Below are 20,000 nucleotides of genomic sequence, written 5' to 3'. Positions count from 1 at the left end.
TTGAGCGAGAGAGAGATTGAGCGAGCGAGAGAGATTGAGCGAGCGAGCGAGATTGAGCGAGAGAGATTGAGCGAGATTGAGCGAGATTGAGAGAGAGAGATTGAGCGAGAGAGAGAGAGAGATTGAGCGAGAGAGAGCGAGAGATTGAGCGAGCGAGAGAGCGAGAGAGAGAGATTGAGCGAGCGAGAGAGAGAGAGATTGAGCGAGAGTGAGAGAGAGAGATTGAGCGAGAGAGAGAGAGATTGAGAGCGAGAGAGAGAGAGATTGAGCGAGAGAGAGAGAGAGAGAGATTGAGCGAGAGAGATTGAGAGAGAGAGAGATTGAGCGAGCGAGCGAGCGAGAGAGATTGAGCGAGCGAGAGAGAGAGATTGAGCGAGCGAGCGAGAGCGAGAGAGAGATTGAGCGAGAGAGAGAGAGAGATTGAGCGAGCGAGAGAGAGAGAGATTGAGCGAGAGAGAGAGAGAGAGCGAGAGATTGAGCGAGCGAGAGAGAGAGAGAGATTGAGCGAGAGAGAGAGAGATTGAGCGAGCGAGAGAGAGATTGAGCGAGCGAGCGAGAGAGAGAGATTGAGCGAGAGAGAGAGATTGAGCGAGAGAGAGAGAGATTGAGCGAGAGAGAGATTGAGAGAGCGAGAGAGATTGAGCGAGCGAGCGATTGAGCGAGAGAGATTGAGAGAGATTGAGCGAGCGAGAGAGAGAGAGATTGAGCGAGCGAGAGAGAGAGAGATTGAGCGAGCGAGAGAGAGAGAGATTGAGCGAGCGAGAGAGAGAGAGATTGAGCGAGCGAGAGATTGAGCGAGCGAGAGAGATTGAGCGAGCGAGAGAGATTGAGCGAGCGAGCGAGATTGAGCGAGCGAGAGAGATTGAGCGAGATTGAGCGAGCGAGCGAGATTGAGCGAGAGAGAGAGATTGAGCGAGAGAGAGAGAGAGATTGAGCGAGCGAGAGCGAGAGATTGAGCGAGCGAGAGAGAGAGAGATTGAGCGAGAGAGAGAGATTGAGCGAGCGAGTGAGAGAGAGAGATTGAGCGAGCGAGAGAGAGAGAGATTGAGCGAGCGAGAGAGAGAGAGAGAGAGATTGAGCGAGCGAGAGAGAGAGAGATTGAGCGAGCGAGAGATTGAGCGAGCGAGCGAGAGAGATTGAGCGAGCGAGCGAGCGAGAGAGATTGAGCGAGCGAGCGAGCGAGAGAGATTGAGCGAGCGAGAGAGAGAGAGAGATTGAGCGAGTGAGAGAGAGAGAGAGATTGAGCGAGCGAGAGAGAGAGATTGAGCGAGCGAGAGAGAGAGAGAGCGAGCGAGATTGAGCGAGCGAGAGAGAGAGAGAGATTGAGCGAGCGAGAGAGAGAGAGAGATTGAGCGAGCGAGCGAGCGAGAGAGATTGAGCGAGCGAGCGAGAGAGAGAGATTGAGCGAGAGAGAGAGAGATTGAGCGAGAGAGAGAGAGATTGAGCGAGAGAGAGATTGAGCGAGCGAGAGCGATTGAGCGAGCGAGAGCGAGAGAGATTGAGCGAGCGAGAGAGAGAGAGATTGAGCGAGCGAGAGAGAGAGAGATTGAGCGAGCGAGAGAGAGAGAGATTGAGCGAGCGAGAGAGAGAGAGATTGAGCGAGCGAGAGATTGAGCGAGCGAGAGAGATTGAGCGAGCGAGAGAGATTGAGCGAGCGAGAGAGATTGAGCGAGCGAGCGAGATTGAGCGAGCGAGAGAGATTGAGCGAGATTGAGCGAGCGAGCGAGCGAGATTGAGCGAGAGAGAGAGATTGAGCGAGAGAGAGAGAGAGATTGAGCGAGCGAGAGCGAGAGATTGAGCGAGCGAGAGAGAGAGAGATTGAGCGAGCGAGAGAGAGATTGAGCGAGCGAGTGAGAGAGAGAGATTGAGCGAGCGAGTGAGAGAGAGAGATTGAGCGAGCGAGAGAGAGAGAGAGAGAGATTGAGCGAGCGAGAGAGAGAGAGATTGAGCGAGCGAGAGATTGAGCGAGCGAGCGAGAGAGATTGAGCGAGCGAGCGAGAGAGATTGAGCGAGCGAGCGAGAGAGATTGAGCGAGCGAGAGAGAGAGAGAGATTGAGCGAGCGAGAGAGAGAGAGAGATTGAGCGAGCGAGAGAGAGAGATTGAGCGAGCGAGAGAGAGAGAGAGATTGAGCGAGCGAGCGAGAGAGAGAGATTGAGCGAGCGAGCGAGAGAGAGAGATTGAGCGAGCGAGCGAGAGAGAGAGATTGAGCGAGCGAGCGAGAGAGAGAGATTGAGCGAGCGAGCGAGAGAGATTGAGCGAGAGCGAGAGAGATTGAGCGAGAGCGAGAGAGAGAGATTGAGCGAGAGCGAGAGAGAGAGATTGAGCGAGCGAGCGAGATTGAGCGAGCGAGCGAGCGAGATTGAGCGAGCGAGAGAGAGAGAGAGATTGAGCGAGCGAGAGAGAGAGAGAGATTGAGCGAGCGAGCGAGAGAGAGAGATTGAGCGAGCGAGCGAGAGAGAGATTGAGCGAGCGAGCGAGAGAGAGAGATTGAGCGAGCGAGCGAGAGAGAGATTGAGCGAGCGAGCGAGCGAGAGAGATTGAGCGAGCGAGCGAGAGAGAGAGGTTGAGCGAGAGCGAGAGAGAGAGAGATTGAGCGAGAGCGAGAGAGATTGAGCGAGAGCGATTGAGCGAGAGAGATTGAGCGAGAGCGATTGAGCGAGAGAGATTGAGCGAGAGCGATTGAGCGAGAGAGATTGAGCGAGAGCGAGAGAGATTGAGCGAGAGCGAGAGAGATTGAGCGAGAGCAAGAGAGATTGAGCGAGAGCGAGAGAGATTGAGCGAGAGCGAGAGAGATTGAGCGAGAGCGAGAGAGATTGAGCGAGAGAGATTGAGCGAGAGCGAGAGAGATTGAGCGAGAGAGAGAGAGATTGAGCGAGAGCGAGAGAGCGAGATTGAGCGAGAGCGAGAGAGAGATTGAGCGAGCGAGATTGAGCGAGAGAGAGAGAGAGATTGAGCGAGCGAGATTGAGCGAGAGAGAGAGAGAGAGATTGAGCGAGAGCGAGAGAGAGCGAGATTGAGCGAGAGCGAGAGAGAGCGAGATTGAGCGAGAGCGAGAGAGCGAGATTGAGCGAGAGCGAGAGAGCGAGATTGAGAGAGCGAGAGAGCGAGATTGAGAGAGCGAGAGAGCGAGATTGAGAGAGCGAGAGAGCGAGATTGAGAGAGCGAGAGAGCGAGATTGAGAGAGCGAGAGAGCGAGATTGAGAGATTGAGCGAGAGATTGAGCGAGCGAGATTGAGCGAGAGAGAGAGAGAGATTGAGCGAGCGAGCGAGAGAGAGAGATTGAGCGAGCGAGCGAGAGAGAGATTGAGCGAGAGAGAGAGAGAGATTGAGCGAGAGAGAGAGAGATTGAGCGAGAGAGAGAGAGATTGAGCGAGCGAGATTGAGCGAGAGAGCGAGCGAGATTGAGCGAGAGAGCGAGCGAGATTGAGCGAGAGAGCGAGAGAGATTGAGCGAGAGAGAGAGAGAGATTGAGCGAGAGAGAGAGATTGAGCGAGCGAGAGAGAGAGATTGAGCGAGAGAGAGAGATTGAGCGAGCGAGAGAGATTGAGCGAGCGAGAGAGAGAGAGAGAGAGATTGAGAGATTGAGCGAGAGAGAGAGAGATTGAGAGAGATTGAGAGAGAGATTGAGCGAGAGAGAGAGAGAGAGATTGAGCGAGAGAGAGAGATTGAGCGAGAGAGAGATTGAGCGAGAGAGAGAGAGATTGAGCGAGAGAGAGAGAGATTGAGAGAGAGAGAGAGATTGAGCGAGCGAGAGAGAGAGAGATTGAGCGAGCGAGAGAGAGAGCGAGAGAGAGAGATTGAGCGAGAGATTGAGCGAGAGCGAGAGAGCGAGAGATTGAGCGAGAGAGAGAGAGATTGAGCGAGAGAGAGAGAGATTGAGCGAGAGAGAGAGAGATTGAGCGAGAGCGAGATTGAGCGAGAGCGAGAGAGAGAGATTGAGCGAGAGAGAGAGATTGAGCGAGAGAGAGAGATTGAGAGAGAGAGAGAGATTGAGAGAGAGAGAGAGGCGAGAGAGAGAGAGAGAGATTGAGCGAGAGAGAGAGAGAGAGAGATTGAGCGAGAGAGAGAGAGATTGAGAGAGAGAGAGAGAGAGAGAGAGAGAGAGAGAGCGAGAGAGAGAGAGAGAGAGAGAGAGAGAGATTGAGCGAGAGAGAGAGAGAGAGAGAGAGAGCGAGAGAGAGAGATTGAGAGAGAGAGAGAGATTGAGCGAGAGAGAGAGAGATGAGCGAGAGCGAGAGCGAGAGAGAGAGATTGAGCGAGAGAGAGAGATTGAGCGAGAGAGAGAGAGAGAGATTGAGCGAGAGAGAGAGAGATTGAGCGAGAGAGAGAGAGAGAGAGAGAGCGAGAGAGAGAGAGATTGAGCGAGAGAGAGAGATTGAGCGAGAGAGAGAGAGAGAGAGAGAGATTGAGCGAGAGAGAGAGAGAGAGAGCGAGAGAGAGAGAGAGAGATTGAGCGAGAGAGAGATTGAGAGAGAGAGAGAGAGAGAGAGAGCGAGAGAGAGAGAGAGAGAGAGAGATTGAGAGAGAGAGAGAGAGATTGAGCGAGAGAGAGAGAGAGATTGAGCGAGAGAGAGAGAGAGCGAGAGAGAGAGAGAGAGAGATTGAGCGAGAGAGAGAGAGATTGAGCGAGAGAGAGAGAGATTGAGCGAGAGAGAGAGAGATTGAGAGAGAGAGAGAGAGAGAGAGAGATTGAGAGAGAGAGAGAGAGAGAGAGAGAGAGAGAGAGAGAGAGCGAGAGAGAGATTGAGCGAGAGAGAGATTGAGCGAGAGAGATTGAGCGAGAGAGAGATTGAGCGAGAGAGAGAGAGAGATTGAGATTGAGCGAGAGAGATTGAGCGCGAGAGAGAGATTGAGCGAGAGAGCGAGAGCGAGATTGAGCGAGCGAGAGAGAGATTGAGCGAGAGAGAGAGAGATTGAGCGAGAGAGAGCGAGATTGAGAGATTGAGCGAGCGGGAGAGAGAGAGAGATTGAGCGAGCGAGAGAGAGAGAGAGATTGAGCGAGCGAGAGAGAGAGATTGAGCGAGAGAGAGAGAGAGATTGAGCGAGAGAGAGAGAGCGAGAGATTGAGCGAGAGAGAGAGAGAGAGATTGAGCGAGAGAGAGAGAGATTGAGCGAGAGAGAGAGCGAGATTGAGAGATTGAGCGAGCGAGAGAGAGAGAGATTGAGCGAGAGAGAGAAATTGAGCGAGAGAGAGAGAGATTGAGCGAGAGAGAGAGAGAGATTGAGCGAGAGAGAGAGATTGAGCGAGAGAGAGAGAGAGAGAGATTGAGCGAGAGAGAGAGAGATTGAGCGAGAGAGAGAGATGAGAGAGAGAGAGAGAGAGAGATTGATTGAGAGAGAGAGAGATTGAGCGAGAGAGAGAGAGAGATTGAGCGAGAGAGAGAGAGAGAGAGAGAGAGAGAGAGAGATTGAGCGAGAGAGAGAGAGATTGAGCGAGAGAGAGAGATTGAGCGAGAGAGAGAGATTGAGCGAGAGAGAGAGATTGAGCGAGAGAGAGAGAGATTGAGCGAGAGAGAGAGAGAGAGAGAAAGAGAGATTGAGCGAGAGAGAGATTGAGCGAGAGAGAGAGACCAAGAGAGAGAGCGAGAGAGAGAGAGAGAGAGAGCGAGAGAGAGATTGAGAGAGAGATTGAGCGAGAGAGAGAGAGAGAGAGAGAGAGAGAGAGAGAGAGACCGAGAGAGAGATTGAGAGAGAGACGCCGAGAGAGAGCGAGAGAGATTGAGCGAGAGAGAGAGAGAGATTGACAGAGAGCGAGAGAGAGAGCGAGAAATAGAGAGAGAGATTGAGAGAGAGAGCCGAGAGAGAGATTGACGAGAGAGAGAGATTGAGCGAGAGAGAGAGTGAGAGAGAGAGATTGAGCGAGAGAGAGCGAGAGAGAGAGATTGAGCGAGAGAGACCGAGAGAGAGAGATTGAGAGAGAGCGAGAGAGAGAGAGATTGAGCGAGAGAGACAGAGAGAGAGAGATTGAGAGAGAGAGACCGAGAGAGAGAGATTGAGAGAGAGAGATTGAGAGAGAGAGAGCGAGAGAGAGAGATTGAGCGAGAGAGACCGAGAGAGAGAGATTGAGCGAGAGAGACCGAGAGAGAGAGATTGAGCGAGAGAGCGAGAGAGAGAGAGAGATTGAGCGAGAGAGAGAGAGAGATTGAGCGAGAGAGAGAGAGAGATTGAGAGAGAGATTGAGAGAGATTGAGAGAGAGAGATTGAGCGAGAGAGAGAGAGAGAGAGATTGAGCGAGAGAGAGATTGAGAGACAGAGAGAGAGAGAGATTGAGCGAGAGAGAGAGAGAGAGAGCGAGAGAGAGAGATTGAGCGAGAGAGAGAGATTGAGCGAGAGCGAGAGACAGAGATTGAGCGAGAGAGAGATTGAGAGAGCGAGAGAGAGAGATTGAGATTGAGCGAGAGAGAGAGAGAGATTGAGCGAGAGAGAGAGAGAGAGATTGAGCGAGAGAGAGAGAGATTGAGAGAGAGATTGAGCAGAGAGAGAGAGAGAGAGAGCGAGCGAGAGAGAGAGATAGATTGAGAGAGAGAGAGATTGAGAGATTGAGCGAGAGAGAGATTGAGCGAGCGAGAGAGATTGAGCGAGAGAGATTGAGCGAGAGAGAGAGAGAGAGATTGAGCGAGAGAGAGAGAGATTGAGCGAGAGAGAGATTGAGCGAGAGAGAGAGAGATTGAGCGAGAGAGAGAGAGATTGAGCGAGAGAGAGAGAGATTGAGCGAGAGAGAGAGAGATTGAGCGAGAGAGAGAGAGAGATTGAGCGAGAGAGAGAGAGAGATTGAGAGAGAGAGAGAGCGAGAGAGAGAGAGAGAGCGAGAGAGAGAGAGAGAGCGAGAGAGAGAGCGAGAGCGAGAGAGAGAGATTGAGAGAGAGAGAGAGAGAGCGAGAGCGAGAGCGAGAGAGAGAGAGAGCGAGAGAGAGCGAGAGAGAGCGAGAGAGAGCGAGAGAGAGCGAGAGAGAGAGAGAGAGAGAGCGAGAGAGAGAGAGATTGAGATTGAGAGAGAGAGAGAGATTGAGCGAGAGAGAGAGAGATTGAGCGAGAGAGAGAGATTGAGCGAGAGAGAGAGATTGAGCGAGAGAGAGAGAGATTGAGCGAGAGAGAGAGAGATTGAGCGAGAGAGAGAGAGATTGAGCGAGAGAGAGATTGAGCGAGAGAGAGAAAGAGAGATTGAGCGAGAGACAGAGGAGACCAAGAGAGAGAGGCCGAGAAAGAGAGATTGAGCGAGAGAGAGAGAGGAGACCAAGAGAGAGAGAGTCCGAGAAAGAGAGGCATTGAGAGAGATTGAGCGAGACAGAGAGGAGACCAAGAGAGAGACGCCGAGAGAGAAGAGACCGAGACCGAGATTGAGCAAGAGAGACAGAGAAAAAGACAGAGAGACCGAGAAAGAGACCGAGAAATAGAATGAGAGAGAGACCGAGAGAGAGATTGAGCGAGAGACCAAGATTGCACGAGAGACAGAGAGAGTGAGCGAGAGTGACCGAGTGAGAGAGAGAGATTGAGCGAGAGAGACCGAGAGAGAGAGATTGAGCGAGAGAGACCGAGAGAGAGAGATTGAGCGAGAGAGACCGAGAGAGAGAGATTGAGCGAGAGAGACCGAGAGAGAGAGATTGAGCGAGAGAGACGATTGAGAGAGAGAGATTGAGCGAGAGAGACCGAGAGAGACCGAGAGAGATTGAGCGAAGAGAGAGAGAGAGAGATTGAGCGAGAGAGACCAAGTGAGAGAGAGAGATTGAGCAAGAGAGACCGAGAGAGAGAGATTGAGCGAGAGAGACCGAGAGAGAGAGATTGAGCGAGAGAGACCGAGAGAGAGAGATTGAGCGAGAGAGACATTGAGCGAGAGAGACCGAGAGAGAGATTGAGCGAGAGACCAAGATTGCACAAGAGAGACAGAGAGAGTGAGCGAGAGTGACCAAGTGAGAGAGAGAGATTGAGCGAGAGAGCGACTGAGACCGAGAGAGAGACTGAGACCGAGAGACAGAGATTGAGCGGGAGAGAGATTGAGCGAGAGAGACTGAGACAGACCGAGAGAGATTGAGCGAGAGAGACTGAGACAGACCGAGAGAGATTGAGCGAGAGAGAGAGAGAGAGCTGACAGGGATTAAGAGACGAGGTGCAGATCATGAAAGGAGCTCTTTAATGTGCTCTGAGAAAAGGAGTGAAATGGAAACTTGAGCTGTACAGGGCCTCTGAATAATGAGCCTGTGTACTGTAGAGTATAAACAATGATGCGGTCGGTCGGTCGGTCCACACAGACCGTGTCTCGGTACTATTCAGTGGCTTTCCTTTCTCTTTCCATCTCATCCTGGCTCAACTGAATTGACTGTTTTGGCCAGATAACAAATCATTACCTTGACATAGGACTTCTCTGTGTCCACCAGCTCCTGGATGACCTTGCGGAGCCTCTCGGTGGCACTCATGTGTCGGGGACAGGGTCTGAGCAGTGTGGGCTCGGCCCCTGGGTGCGGGGGGTCTTTGTGGCCCTCCATCAAGCCCCCGGAGCCCTCTTGGAAGGTGTGGTACAGCATGCACACCGTCTCCACGCTCTGCAGTGGGCGATAGAGAGAGACAGGTTAGGGACTGCATGAATAACATGTACACAAAGCTTACTAGGATTACAGGGACTTTTATATCTTGTTTATTTTACCACATATATATACAGTGCATTCAGAAATTATTCAGACCCCTTGACTTTTCACATTTTGTAACATCACAGGCTTATTCTTTTCCCCCCTCATCAATCTACACATAATACCCCAAAATGACAGCGCAAAAACAGGTTTTACATTTGTTCTAATGTATTACAAATATAAAACATAAGTCACATTTACATACAGTACCAGTTAAAAGTTTAGACACACCTACTCATTCAAGCAATTTTCTTTATTTTTAAATTGTAGAATAATAGTGAAGACATTGAAACTATGAAATAACACATATGGAATCATGTAGCAACCAAAGAAAGTGTTAAATCATTCTTCATTCATAATTCTTCAAAGTAGCCACCATTTGCCTTGATGACAGCTTTGCACACTAGGCATTCTCTCAACCAGCTTCATGAGGTAGTCACCAATTAACAGGTGTGCCTTGTTAAGTTAATTTGTGGAATTTCTTTCCTTCATAATGCGTTTGAGCCAATCAGTTGTGTTGTGATAAGGTATGGATGGTATACAGAAGCTAGCCCTACTTGGTAAAAGACCAAGTCCATATTATGGTAAGACCAGCTCAAATAAGCAAAGAGAAACAACAGCCCATCATTACTTTAAGACCTGAATGTCAGTCAATACGGAACATTTCAATAACTTTTAAAGTTACTTCAAGTGCAGTCGCAAAAACCATCAAGCGCCGTGACGAAACTGGCTCTCATGAGGACCGCCACAGAAAAGGAAGACCTCTGCTGCAGAGGATAAGTTAATTAGAGTTTACTGCACCTCAGATTGCAGCCCAAATAAATGCTTCACAAGAGTTCAACAGACACATTTCAACATCAACTGTTCAGAGGAGACTGCGTGAATCAGGCCTTCATGGTCAAACTACTACTAAAGGACACCAATAAGAAGAAGAGACTTGCTTGGTTCAAGAAACATGAGCAGTGGACATTAGACCAGTGGAAATCTGTCCTTTGGTCTGATGAGTCAAAATTTGAGATTTTTGGTTCCAACCTCAATGTCATTTTGAGACGCAGAGTAGGTGAACGGATGACCTCTGCATGTGTGGTTCCCACCATGAAGCATGGAGGTGGTGTGATGGTGTGGGGATGCTTTGCTCGCGACGTTGTCTGTGATATATTTAGAATTTAAAGCACACTTAACCAGCATGGCTACCACAGCATTCTGCAGCGATATGCCATCCCATCTGGTTTGCGGTTAGTGGGACTATCATTTGTTTTTCAACAAGACACCTCCAGACTGTGTAAGGGCTATTTGACCAAGAAGGAGAGTGATGGAGTGCTGCATCAGATGACCTGGCCTCCACAATCACCTGACCTCAACCCAATTGAGATGGTTTGGGATGAGTTGGACCGCAGAGTGAAGGAAAAGCAGTCAACAAGTTCTCTGCATATGTGGGAACTCCTTCAAGACTGTTGGAAAAGCATTCCTCATGAAGCTGGTTGAGAGAATGCCAAGAGTGTGCAAAGCTGTCATCAAGGCAAAGGGTGGCTACTTTGAAGAATCTCAAATATATTTTGATTTGTTCAACACGTTTTTATTTACTACATGATTCCACATGTGTTATTTCATAGTTGATGTCTTCACTATTATTCTACAATGTAGAAAATAGTAAAAAAATATAGAAAAACCCTTAAATGAGTAGGTGTGTCCAAACTAATGACTGGTACTATAAGTATTCAGACCTTTTACTCAGTATTTTGTTCAAGCACCATTGGCAGCGATTACAGCCTCAAGTTTTCTTGGGTATGACGCTACAAGCCTGGCACACATGTATTTCGTGCCCCCCCCCCCCTCGGGTTCGTGCCTTCGGGAGATCTTTGTGGGCTATACTCGGTTGACGATATCCCTCTAGTGCTGTGGGGGCTGTGCTTTGGCAAAGTGGGTGGGGTTATATCCTGCCACAGTGTCTCCCAAACCCCTCCTGTCTCAGCCTCCAGTAATTATGCTGCAATCGTTTGTGTGTCGGGGGGATAGGGTCAGTCTGTTATATCTGGAGTATTTCTCCTGTCTTATCCGGTGTCCTGTGTGAATTTAAGAATGCCCCCTCTAATTCCCTCTCTTTCTCTTCTCTCGGAGGACCTGAGCCCTAGGACCATGCCTCAGGACTACCTGGCCTGATGACTCCTTGCTGTCCCTAGTCCACCTGGTCATGCTGCTGCTCCAGTTTCAACTGTTCTGCCTGTGGTTATGGAACCCTGACCTGTTCACCGGACGTGCTACTTTGTCCCAGACCTGTTGTTTTCAACTCTCTCTACCGCACCTGCTGTCTCTAACTCTGAATGATCAGCTATGAAAAGCCAACTGATATTTACTCCTAAGGTGCTGACCTGTTGCACCCTCTACAACCACCGATTATTATTTGACCCTGGTGGTCATCTATGAACGTTTGAACATCTTGGCCATGTACTGTTATAATCTCCATCCGGCACAGCCAGAAGAGGACTGGCCACCCCTCCGAGCCTGGTTCCTCTCTAGGTTTCTTCCTAGGTTCCTGCCTTTCTAGGGAGTTTTTTCTAGCCACGTACTTCTACATCTGCATTGCTTGCTGTTTGGGGTTTTAGGCCGAGTTTCTGTATAGCACTTTGACATCGGCTGATATAAAAAGGGCTTTATGAATACATTTGATTGATTGATATTTGGGGAGTTTCTCCCATTCTTCTCTGCAGATCCTCTCAAGCTCTGTCAAGTTGGATGGGTAGTGTTGCTGGGCACTCATTTTAAGGTTTCTCCAGAGATGTTAGATCGGGTTCAAGTCTGGGCTCTGGCTGGGCCACTCAAGGACATTCAGAGACTTGTCCCGAAGCCACTCCTGTGTTGTCTTAGCTGTGTGCTTAGGGACATTGTCCTGTTGTAAGGTGAACCTTCGCCCCAGTCTGAGGTCCTGAGCACTGTAGAGCAGGTTTTCATCAAGGGTCTCACTGTACTTTTCTCAGTTCATCTTTCCCTCGATCCTGACTAGTCTCCCAGTCTCTGCTGCTGAAAAACATCCCCACAGCATGATGCAGCCACCACCATGCTTCACCGTAGGGATGGTGCCAGGTTTCCTCCAGACGTGACGCTAAGCATTCAGGCCAAAGAGTTCAATCTTGATTTCATCAGACCAGAGAATCTTGTTTCTCATGGTCTGAGAGTATTTAGGTCCCTTTTGGCGAACTCCAAGCGGGCTGTCATGTGACTTTTACTGAGGAGTGGCTTCCGTCTAGCCACTCTACCATAAAAGCCTGATTGGTGGACGCTGCAGAGATGGGTGTCCTTTTCCACTGAGGAACTCTGTCAGAGTGACCATCGGGTTTTTGGTCACCTCCCTGACCAAGGCCCTTCTCCCCCGATTGCTCAGTTTGGCCGGGCGGCCAGCTCTAGGAAGGGTTGGTGGTTCCAAACTTCTTCCATTTAAGAATGATGGAGGCCACTGTGTTCTTGGGGACCTTCAATGCTGCAGAAATGTTTTGGTACCCTTCCCCAGATCTGTGCCTTAACACAATCCTGTCTCAGAGCTCTACGGACGATTCCTTCAACCTCATGGCTTGGTTTTTGCTCTGACAAGCACTGTCAACTGTGGGACCTTATACATACAGTTGTGTGCCTTTCCAAATCATGTCCAATCAATTGAATTTAACACAGGTGGACTCCAATCAAGTTGTAGAAACATCTCAAGGATGATCAATGGAAACAGGATGCACACCTGAGCTCAATTTAAAGTCTCATTGCAAAGGGTCTGAATACTTATGTAAATAAGGTATTTCTGTTTATTTTTAATAGATATGCTAAAATTTCTAAAAACCTGTTTTCGCGGGGTCTGAATACTTTCCGAACTAACTCTGTCAAAAACGATCACCATAACAAGCTGTCATACAGTACGAAGCACACAAAACCAAACCATAGCTTAAGAGCGCAACTTAACAAGTTTACAGTATCACACAGTCCTAGCTGTGTGATTGGCTCCTATAGTTCTAGTATCTCTACAGTGCCAGTACTGACCGGTGTGTGTGTGCGTGAGAGAGAGCGTGTGTGTATTTGAGTGAGAGAAACGCTGATTACATCAAAAGGGCAAGTCTCAGAAAATACCTTGCTTGTCACCATAAATATTGCACAGCGCACACACATTCACACACACACCATACAAATCAATACACTAAAACAACCCAGCAGGACCCAAATCAAGTCCTCTATTAAGCCAGCAGCTCATCTGTTAGCATGGCCAATCAGGAGACAGGGTGCCAAAGCAGCTACAGTAGAGCTACGGCATGGGGCTGGAGTCGGGAGGCTGGTGGCTCAGGGACCCACTGAGGGGAAGAGGATTCAGGCCTGGGATAGGCTAGGCTGGCCTCGAGACAGGACCACCCAGTCAGCAGCTCTGGGTCTCTGTGTGAGCAATGATAATGACACTGAGACTCAGCTGTCCCACTATGCTACTGAGAGGAGAGCACCACACTGACAGGATTCTATACTGCTGTAGACTGTAGATATACAAAATAACAGACTCACACACACACACATACACACACACACAAAGTAGTGGATATGTTTAACCCACACACTAACACAGACCAAAGCTCCTCCATATTGCAGCTGAAAGGCTTGGAGACCAGCTCAAGGAGGAAAAAGGGTTGAAGAATATCATGTTGACATATTATTCAAATACCCTGCGGCAGCTTCAGAGACAAACCTGCCTCACACAGACAGATAGCAGTAATTGTGTGCGGCTCTCGCCTGCAGTTTGTTTCTGCTGCAGTCACTGAGGTCCTAGGCCTACAGAGGATCTGGAGAAAACACACACAGAGCTACACACACAGGCATGGATGCACGCACACACCCACATGCGCTCACACACACAGGGATTCTCCCTTTCTCGCAGCATGACTTTTAATCAGTTCTTAATAAGAGCATGACTAGAGGGAGATAGAGACTCAGACGTGACTCAGAAGTCTCTGTCTCACACAACAATCCCAACAACAAAGTCTGAGTCCAACGCCTGACGACTAACCCAAATATCCAATAAAGACCTGCAAAGCCGGCTCGGGAGCCGTGGAGGCAGGAGAGGGAGAGATGCAGTCGCAGAAAGGACAAGCACATCCGACAGCGCTAGTCTCAATTCTACATCCCTCGGTTAACCCAAAACTAAACCCAGAACTGTGGGGGTTTTCTGATTTCACAAGCATAAAGCCTGTGGGAATGCTAGGTAGAATGAGCCAAATCCTATCCTGTCAATTAGCCCAAATTGGACAACCCATCTCCTATCCCTGTTGTAAAGCAAGACATCTCTCTCTCCCTCTCACCATGAGGAATAGTTTCAACATCTGTCACAGCACCTACAGCCCTAAAACATGTTGAGCCATAGAGGTTAATACCCATCGCCACACCAGAACCCCATATACCCACTACTGCAGTCCTTCCTAAACGGTCAACTCTACTCCCATGGCAATCATCAAGCCTCTCGATCTCAATCCGTCTCTGTCCTACTCACCATGAAGAGCAGGCTGTAGAGAAGCCTCCAGGCTGCTGTGGCCTGTCTCTGGGTCCTACGGGCCAGGTTACAGCCCTTCCTATGCAGCCTGCCCGGCCTGGATGCTGGCATCACGGCTGGACTGTGCCTGACCAATAAACCACACGTGGTTGGTGCTGACTGGACTGTACTTGATGGGATCTAGCTATTAATCCTGAACCTAGAGGTTCTGAGAGTGTAGGCATTTGACAAAGAACTGCTGCCTGCACCAATCTGCATATCAATCGGGGTGGACGGTCGGACAGTGCAAACGGAGGGGCATTCCTCCCTCACGCTCTCTCTCTCTACCATCCCATCTCTGGTCCACGTGACCCTGGTCAGTTTCCAGAGAGTATAATGCAGAGGCCAGGCTGCGGGTGTTACTGGCCATGCAGCCTCAACACATCAATACAATGAGGACTCTTCTGGGCTGCTGGATATACTGTGACACCATCAGGAATAGCTGCATCTGTTCAACAGGCCAGGGGGATTCAGGGTCATTCATCTAAACTGACAACACAGGTCACACTGTAGGGAGAAGGGGCCCTTTAATTAAGTATTTTGGGTGCTTTTGAAGAAAAACATGAGTCCGAGCCTATCTTTAGAAGCTGTGTGTCACAGAAAACAACATCTTACTGAGGCATCTGGTTTGACAATTGAGGGGGATTTGAGTCCAGTGTTTACTAACAAATCTACCTGAAGTCACAAGCTGAGTAGCTTTGGCTTCCAGGCCTCGCTCTCCGACGTGGAGGTGAAAGCCTGGTAGAGGCTACTACTATAGCTGAGTGACACTCACAGAGACCATCTTGTTCCAAACCCAGGTCAGGTCACCTGACTAGAGGCTCAGGTCTGTGGGGGCAGACCACTCCAACACATAACACAAATATCTAGCCTTACTAAGGTTTCAGTATAGAAACAAGATATTTCATTCTACTAGCGCCTCACCCCTTGAGGTTAACAGCATTCTGAGAATGCAACCAAAATCAGTGTCTAAAGGTGTCCGAATGTATGAAAGTATGTGGTTAACTTCACTAAAGATATAACACTGGATATATGTTGATGATCTCTTTCACAAACTCGCAAAGGCTAGGTATTGTTCATGGGAAATCCTAAGCATGTTGACCTGGGAGAGGTCAGAACACACTCCAACCTGGCTCCACTGACATGTTATTCAAATAGTATTCATATACAGTGAGGTTAGAAACAAACACAGCCCAAAGTCAAACAAGAGCTGTCAAACAGTTAAGTGAATCTGGATACGGTTCATTCTCCCCTCTCACCACCAGACATTAAAAGCAGAAGGCTCAGCCTACTTTAAGTTATGAACCGCTTTTCAAATCAAAGAAGAATCCTCCAGGCGCCAAACTACTTTCTCTTTATGAAAATAAACAAACCCAAATGGAACGTCTAAAGTGTAAAGCCGGGGATAAAATATGGGGTGTCCCTCAGGCCAGCTCAGCCCATTGCTCACAGGAGAGTGTCCTGTCACACCACAGTAAGGCTCTGACAGAGGCAGATTCATCCCTCAGGTTAGGCCTATTGTGTCATGTTGCCATCTGCTTTTTAGGGCTCAATAAATAAAGACAGTTTCTCATAAATCAAACAGGGAGGGAGGGCCCCAGTCCCTCTTCTATTCCCATTATATGCTTCATTATTCATTCTAAACAAATAGTATTCCACCGGGGTCTCTGAGGAGACTTCAGAGTCAATGTTATAATAATGAAACACCCTCAGATTAAAAATCCATTCTGATGAGTCCCCATAGGGGGTTGAGAACAACAGTATTATATTGCATCCGCACGACTAGAACAAAGTAGGAAACCGCTAGCAGCACCCCTAACTGCCAAATATGACTGATATAAAACAACAGCATAGGAAAGACACTAATATAGTAGTGAACAATTTCTCAACATGAGACCAGTTCATATAAATTGAAAGCACAGGAAGAAGCATGGTAAAACCTGCTAGCCGCATGACCTGGTGCCCTGATATAAAACAGAATGGTGAGAGCAAACACTACCCACAGAACAGTCCCTCCCGCTGGGCCACAAACCTGCCACAGAGGATGTCTGATAACATCTAGCAGGCTACCCACAGAACAGTCACTCCCGCTGGGCCACAAACCTGCCACAGAGGATGTCTGATAACATCCAGCAGGCTACCCACAGAACAGTCCCTCCCGCTGGGCCACAAACCTGCCACAGAGGATGTCTGATAACATCCAGCAGGCTACCCACAGAACAGTCACTCCCGCTGGGCCACAAACCTGCCACAGAGGATGTCTGATAACATCCAGCAGGCTACCCACAGAACAGTCACTCCCTGCTGGGCCACAAACCTGCCACAGAGGATGTCTGATAACATCCAGCAGGCTACCCACAGAACAGTCCCTCCCGCTGGGCCACAAACCTGCCACAGAGGATGTCTGATAACATCCAGCAGGCTACCCACAGAACAGTCACTCCCGCTGGGCCACAAACCTGCCACAGAGGATGTCTGATAACATCCAATTGGGCATCCAGCAGGCTACCCACAGAACAGTCCCTAATACAAAGCACAACCATAAAACCAGTAACAGCCAAGCCAACCTTCCCTCTGACCTGCTTGGTAATAAACTCTTCCCAGAGACAGGTTGACCAACCAGTAGGACTATCCTGGGTGCAAATGAATACTGAGATAGAAGAGGAGGAGTGGGGCCTGCATCGCAGTGCTAGAGACGTCACTACCGGTCCAGGTTCGATCCCAGGCTGTGTCTCAGCCAGCTGCGACCGGGAGACCCATGAGGCGGCGCATAATTGACCCAGCATCGTCCGGGTTAGGGGAGGGTTTGGCCGGCTGGGATATCAGTGTTCCATCTCACTCTAGTGACTCCTTGTGGCGACCGGGCGCATACACGCTGACTTCGGTTGCCAGCTGTACGGTGTTTCCTCTGACACATTGGTGCTACTGGCTTCCTGGTTAAGCGAGCAGTGTATCAAGAAGCAGTGTGTCTTGGCGGGGTCATTTTTCGGAGGACGCATGGCTCTCGACCTTCGCCTCTCCCGAGTCCATACGGGAGTTGCAGCGATGAGACAAGACTAACTACCAATTGGATATCACGAAAGTGGTAAAAAGTACCAATATTATATTGTATTAAATAGAAGAGGAAGAGTGATACAGTAGCCCAATGCTAGCACTACAGTTGTATTGTTGGTAAAATGGTTTGTATTTTAAATGTGTGTGACTGTCCTTGACTATCAGTGTATCAATCAGTGTTTGGGTTTTTTGTGGACTCCAGGAAGAATAGCTGCTGCTTCTGTAAAAGCTAATGGGGATCTAAATAAATAAATTAATATGCCTTCTTGACCTAGTAGTATATCAGAGTGAATTTAACTGACCATTGATCCAGTGGGGAGCTGATATGCATTAAGGTACTGTATGCAATCTATATACAGTACTTCAATAAATCATCAGTAGAGGCAGGTTGGAGAAGTGTAAAGCACAAAACACCAGTGATGCAGTATCCCACTACTAGCATGATTCCACGCCTGGAATCTGTACTGAAGAAACATACAACACTACCGTATATACTGTGTCAGCCTACAATAAACCATGCTCAAACACCTAGAAAAGGCAGAGGTGGGTTACCAGGAGTCCCAGTGCATGGGTCGGGGACAGTAGGTTTCTCACAGGCCACTCATCCAGCCATGTCATCGAGCAGCTGGGCCAGCTTGTCCTTTAGCAGCTGCCTGAGGGTGAGCAGGGCCGAGCACAGAAACAGGTCCTTCTCTGCTTCACAGCCTCCAGGCCAGAACCAGCACATGGCCAGCAGGGAGCACCGAGCCTGGGACTGGTCTCCCGAGTGGCGCAGCGGTCTAAGGCACTGCATCTCAGTGCAATAGGTGTCACTACAGTCCCTGGTTCGAAGCCAGGCTGTATCACATCTGGTCGTGATTGGGTGTCCAATAGGGCAGTGCACTACTGGCCCAGCGTAGTCCGGGGCCAGTAGTGCAGTGGCCCCGGACTGCCTACCAATGACTGGTAGGCAGTCATTGTAAATAATAACTAATTTGTTCTTAACTGACTTGCCTAGTTAAATAAAGGTTAAATAAAAAAATAAAAATCAGGTTGGTGAGGTAGATGCAGGGCCTGGCCTCTGCTGCTGCCACCACCACCACCACCACCCTCCTCCTCCTCCTCCTCCTCCTCCTCTCACCCATCAAACCACCAACTAGCCCTGAGCTATGGTATAGGGCTGACTCCAACGCTCCCCAGCTCACCTCTTCCTCTCCTCTGGCGAGCCATCTACGCCTAGCTCGATAGGTCTACCTCTCCTTCCCTCTCCCTCTATCACTCTGCAGTGGGCCAGCTCCAGATGCTGGGGCCACTCCCCAGCCATAAACCCAGATTATTAGGCTAGTCACAGCCATATAGACTTAGTCATCACCACCACCCACTCCACAGGCAGGCACGAGGGGGGGGGGGACTGGGATTGTCTGTGTTTAGGGGCCTCCCCCCAAGGAGGACTTAAGTGGGTGGGAGAAGTTTAAAGGGGTTGTAGTCCATTGGTCTTTATTTCTAGAGTCCATTGGTCTTTGCTGGCTGTTATGTGGTCCAAAAAACATCTAGAGGAGAGTAGTAATAACACAGTGAATGGAGAGCATGTCTGACCTCTCACATTCACACATATAAAAAGGTTTTGAAAACCCCTTTCAGCTGTTCTCAGCCTAGAGCAACTGAATTCTTAACAGCAATGGCACCCAAAATACATGCTGCCATTTACAATAAACTGTCCAGTCAGTTTCTGGAAGCACCATTTTTTGTTTCCCCACAGTCACTAAATCGTCAATTAGTGAATCAAGCTAAGCCATTGGACTTTGGTGGAAAGGAAGGGGAAGGGTGTGGTTGCTGCTCTTTGTATGGTCAAATCCCTTTAAAAGGATCTTAGTGAGGGGTGGAGGAAGTTAAGGAACTTACTCTGCTCAGCCAGTTGACCAATGGTATCTGTGACACAACAACTTCATACCACTGCCAGACTATAGAGGCTGGTGAAGTGTGACATAATATGCTATTTCATTCAGTGGTACAGCTCCTCAACTGGTATTAATGACTACAACAAACTGGTATTACAACAAGCTGTAAATGTGGTTGAAAATGTTTTGTGTCCTAGTGTTTATGGATGGTATCTATAGTGGGTATCATAAGTATTACCCACTTTGATTTATTAAACATTTTGTTGCATTACAAAGTGCGATTGAAATGAAGGTAATTGTGATTTTTTTGGTCATTGATCTACACAAAATACTCTGATTTCAAAGTGGAAGAAAATTTTGAACACTAAAAAAATGGATGAAAAATAAAAGACTACTACACCTTGATTAGATAAGTATTCACCCTCCTGAGTCAATACATGTTAGAATCACCTTTGACAGTGATTACAGCTGTGAGTCTTCTTATGTAAGTCTCCAAGAGCTTTGCCCACCAATAGTATTGTGCAATATTTGCCCAGTCTTCTATTCAAAATTCTTCAAGCTCTGTCAAGGTGTTGGTGATCATAGCTAGACAATTTCAGGTCTTGTCATAGATTTTCTAACAGATTTAAGTCAAAACTGTAACTTGGCCACTCAGGAACATTCACTGTGTTCTTGGTAAGCAACTCCAGTGTAGATTTGGCCTTATGTTGTAGGTTATTGTCCTGCTGAACACACGTGGGTAAAGCAGCATTTTGAAAAAGAGTCATTGGCTTTGATACTCTGATTTGTTAGAAATGATCCAATCAGCCTTCCGAGTGGCAGAGTGGTCTAAGGCACTGCATCACAGTTTTGCAGCGTCACTACAGCCTGGGGTTCGAGACCAATAGCATTAGCAACAAGTC

General features: G+C 48.9%; 1 protein-coding gene across 5 annotated transcripts in view; it reads right to left on the bottom strand.

Moving 5' to 3' along the window:
- The window catches only part of LOC112261964 (rho guanine nucleotide exchange factor TIAM2), a 109,139-nt gene that overhangs the window by 12,950 nt on the left and 76,189 nt on the right, over positions 1 to 20,000 (bottom strand). For 4 of the 5 annotated variants that reach the window (XM_042330081.1, XM_042330080.1, XM_042330082.1 and 1 more), the window contains one exon: positions 8,344 to 8,538. In XM_042330081.1, coding sequence (XP_042186015.1) covers positions 8,344 to 8,538 — 195 coding nt within the window. Of the gene's footprint in view, positions 1 to 8,343; positions 8,539 to 14,128; positions 14,427 to 20,000 lie in introns of those variants that run through there. The other variant, XM_042330083.1, reaches the window with a different exon arrangement.

Source organism: Oncorhynchus tshawytscha, linkage group LG11 (genome assembly GCF_018296145.1).
Source record: "Oncorhynchus tshawytscha isolate Ot180627B linkage group LG11, Otsh_v2.0, whole genome shotgun sequence".
Taxonomy (NCBI): Eukaryota; Metazoa; Chordata; class Actinopteri; order Salmoniformes; family Salmonidae; genus Oncorhynchus; species Oncorhynchus tshawytscha.
The sequence above is the reverse complement of the archived record's forward strand: the minus strand, read 5'-3'. Positions and strand labels throughout refer to the sequence as shown.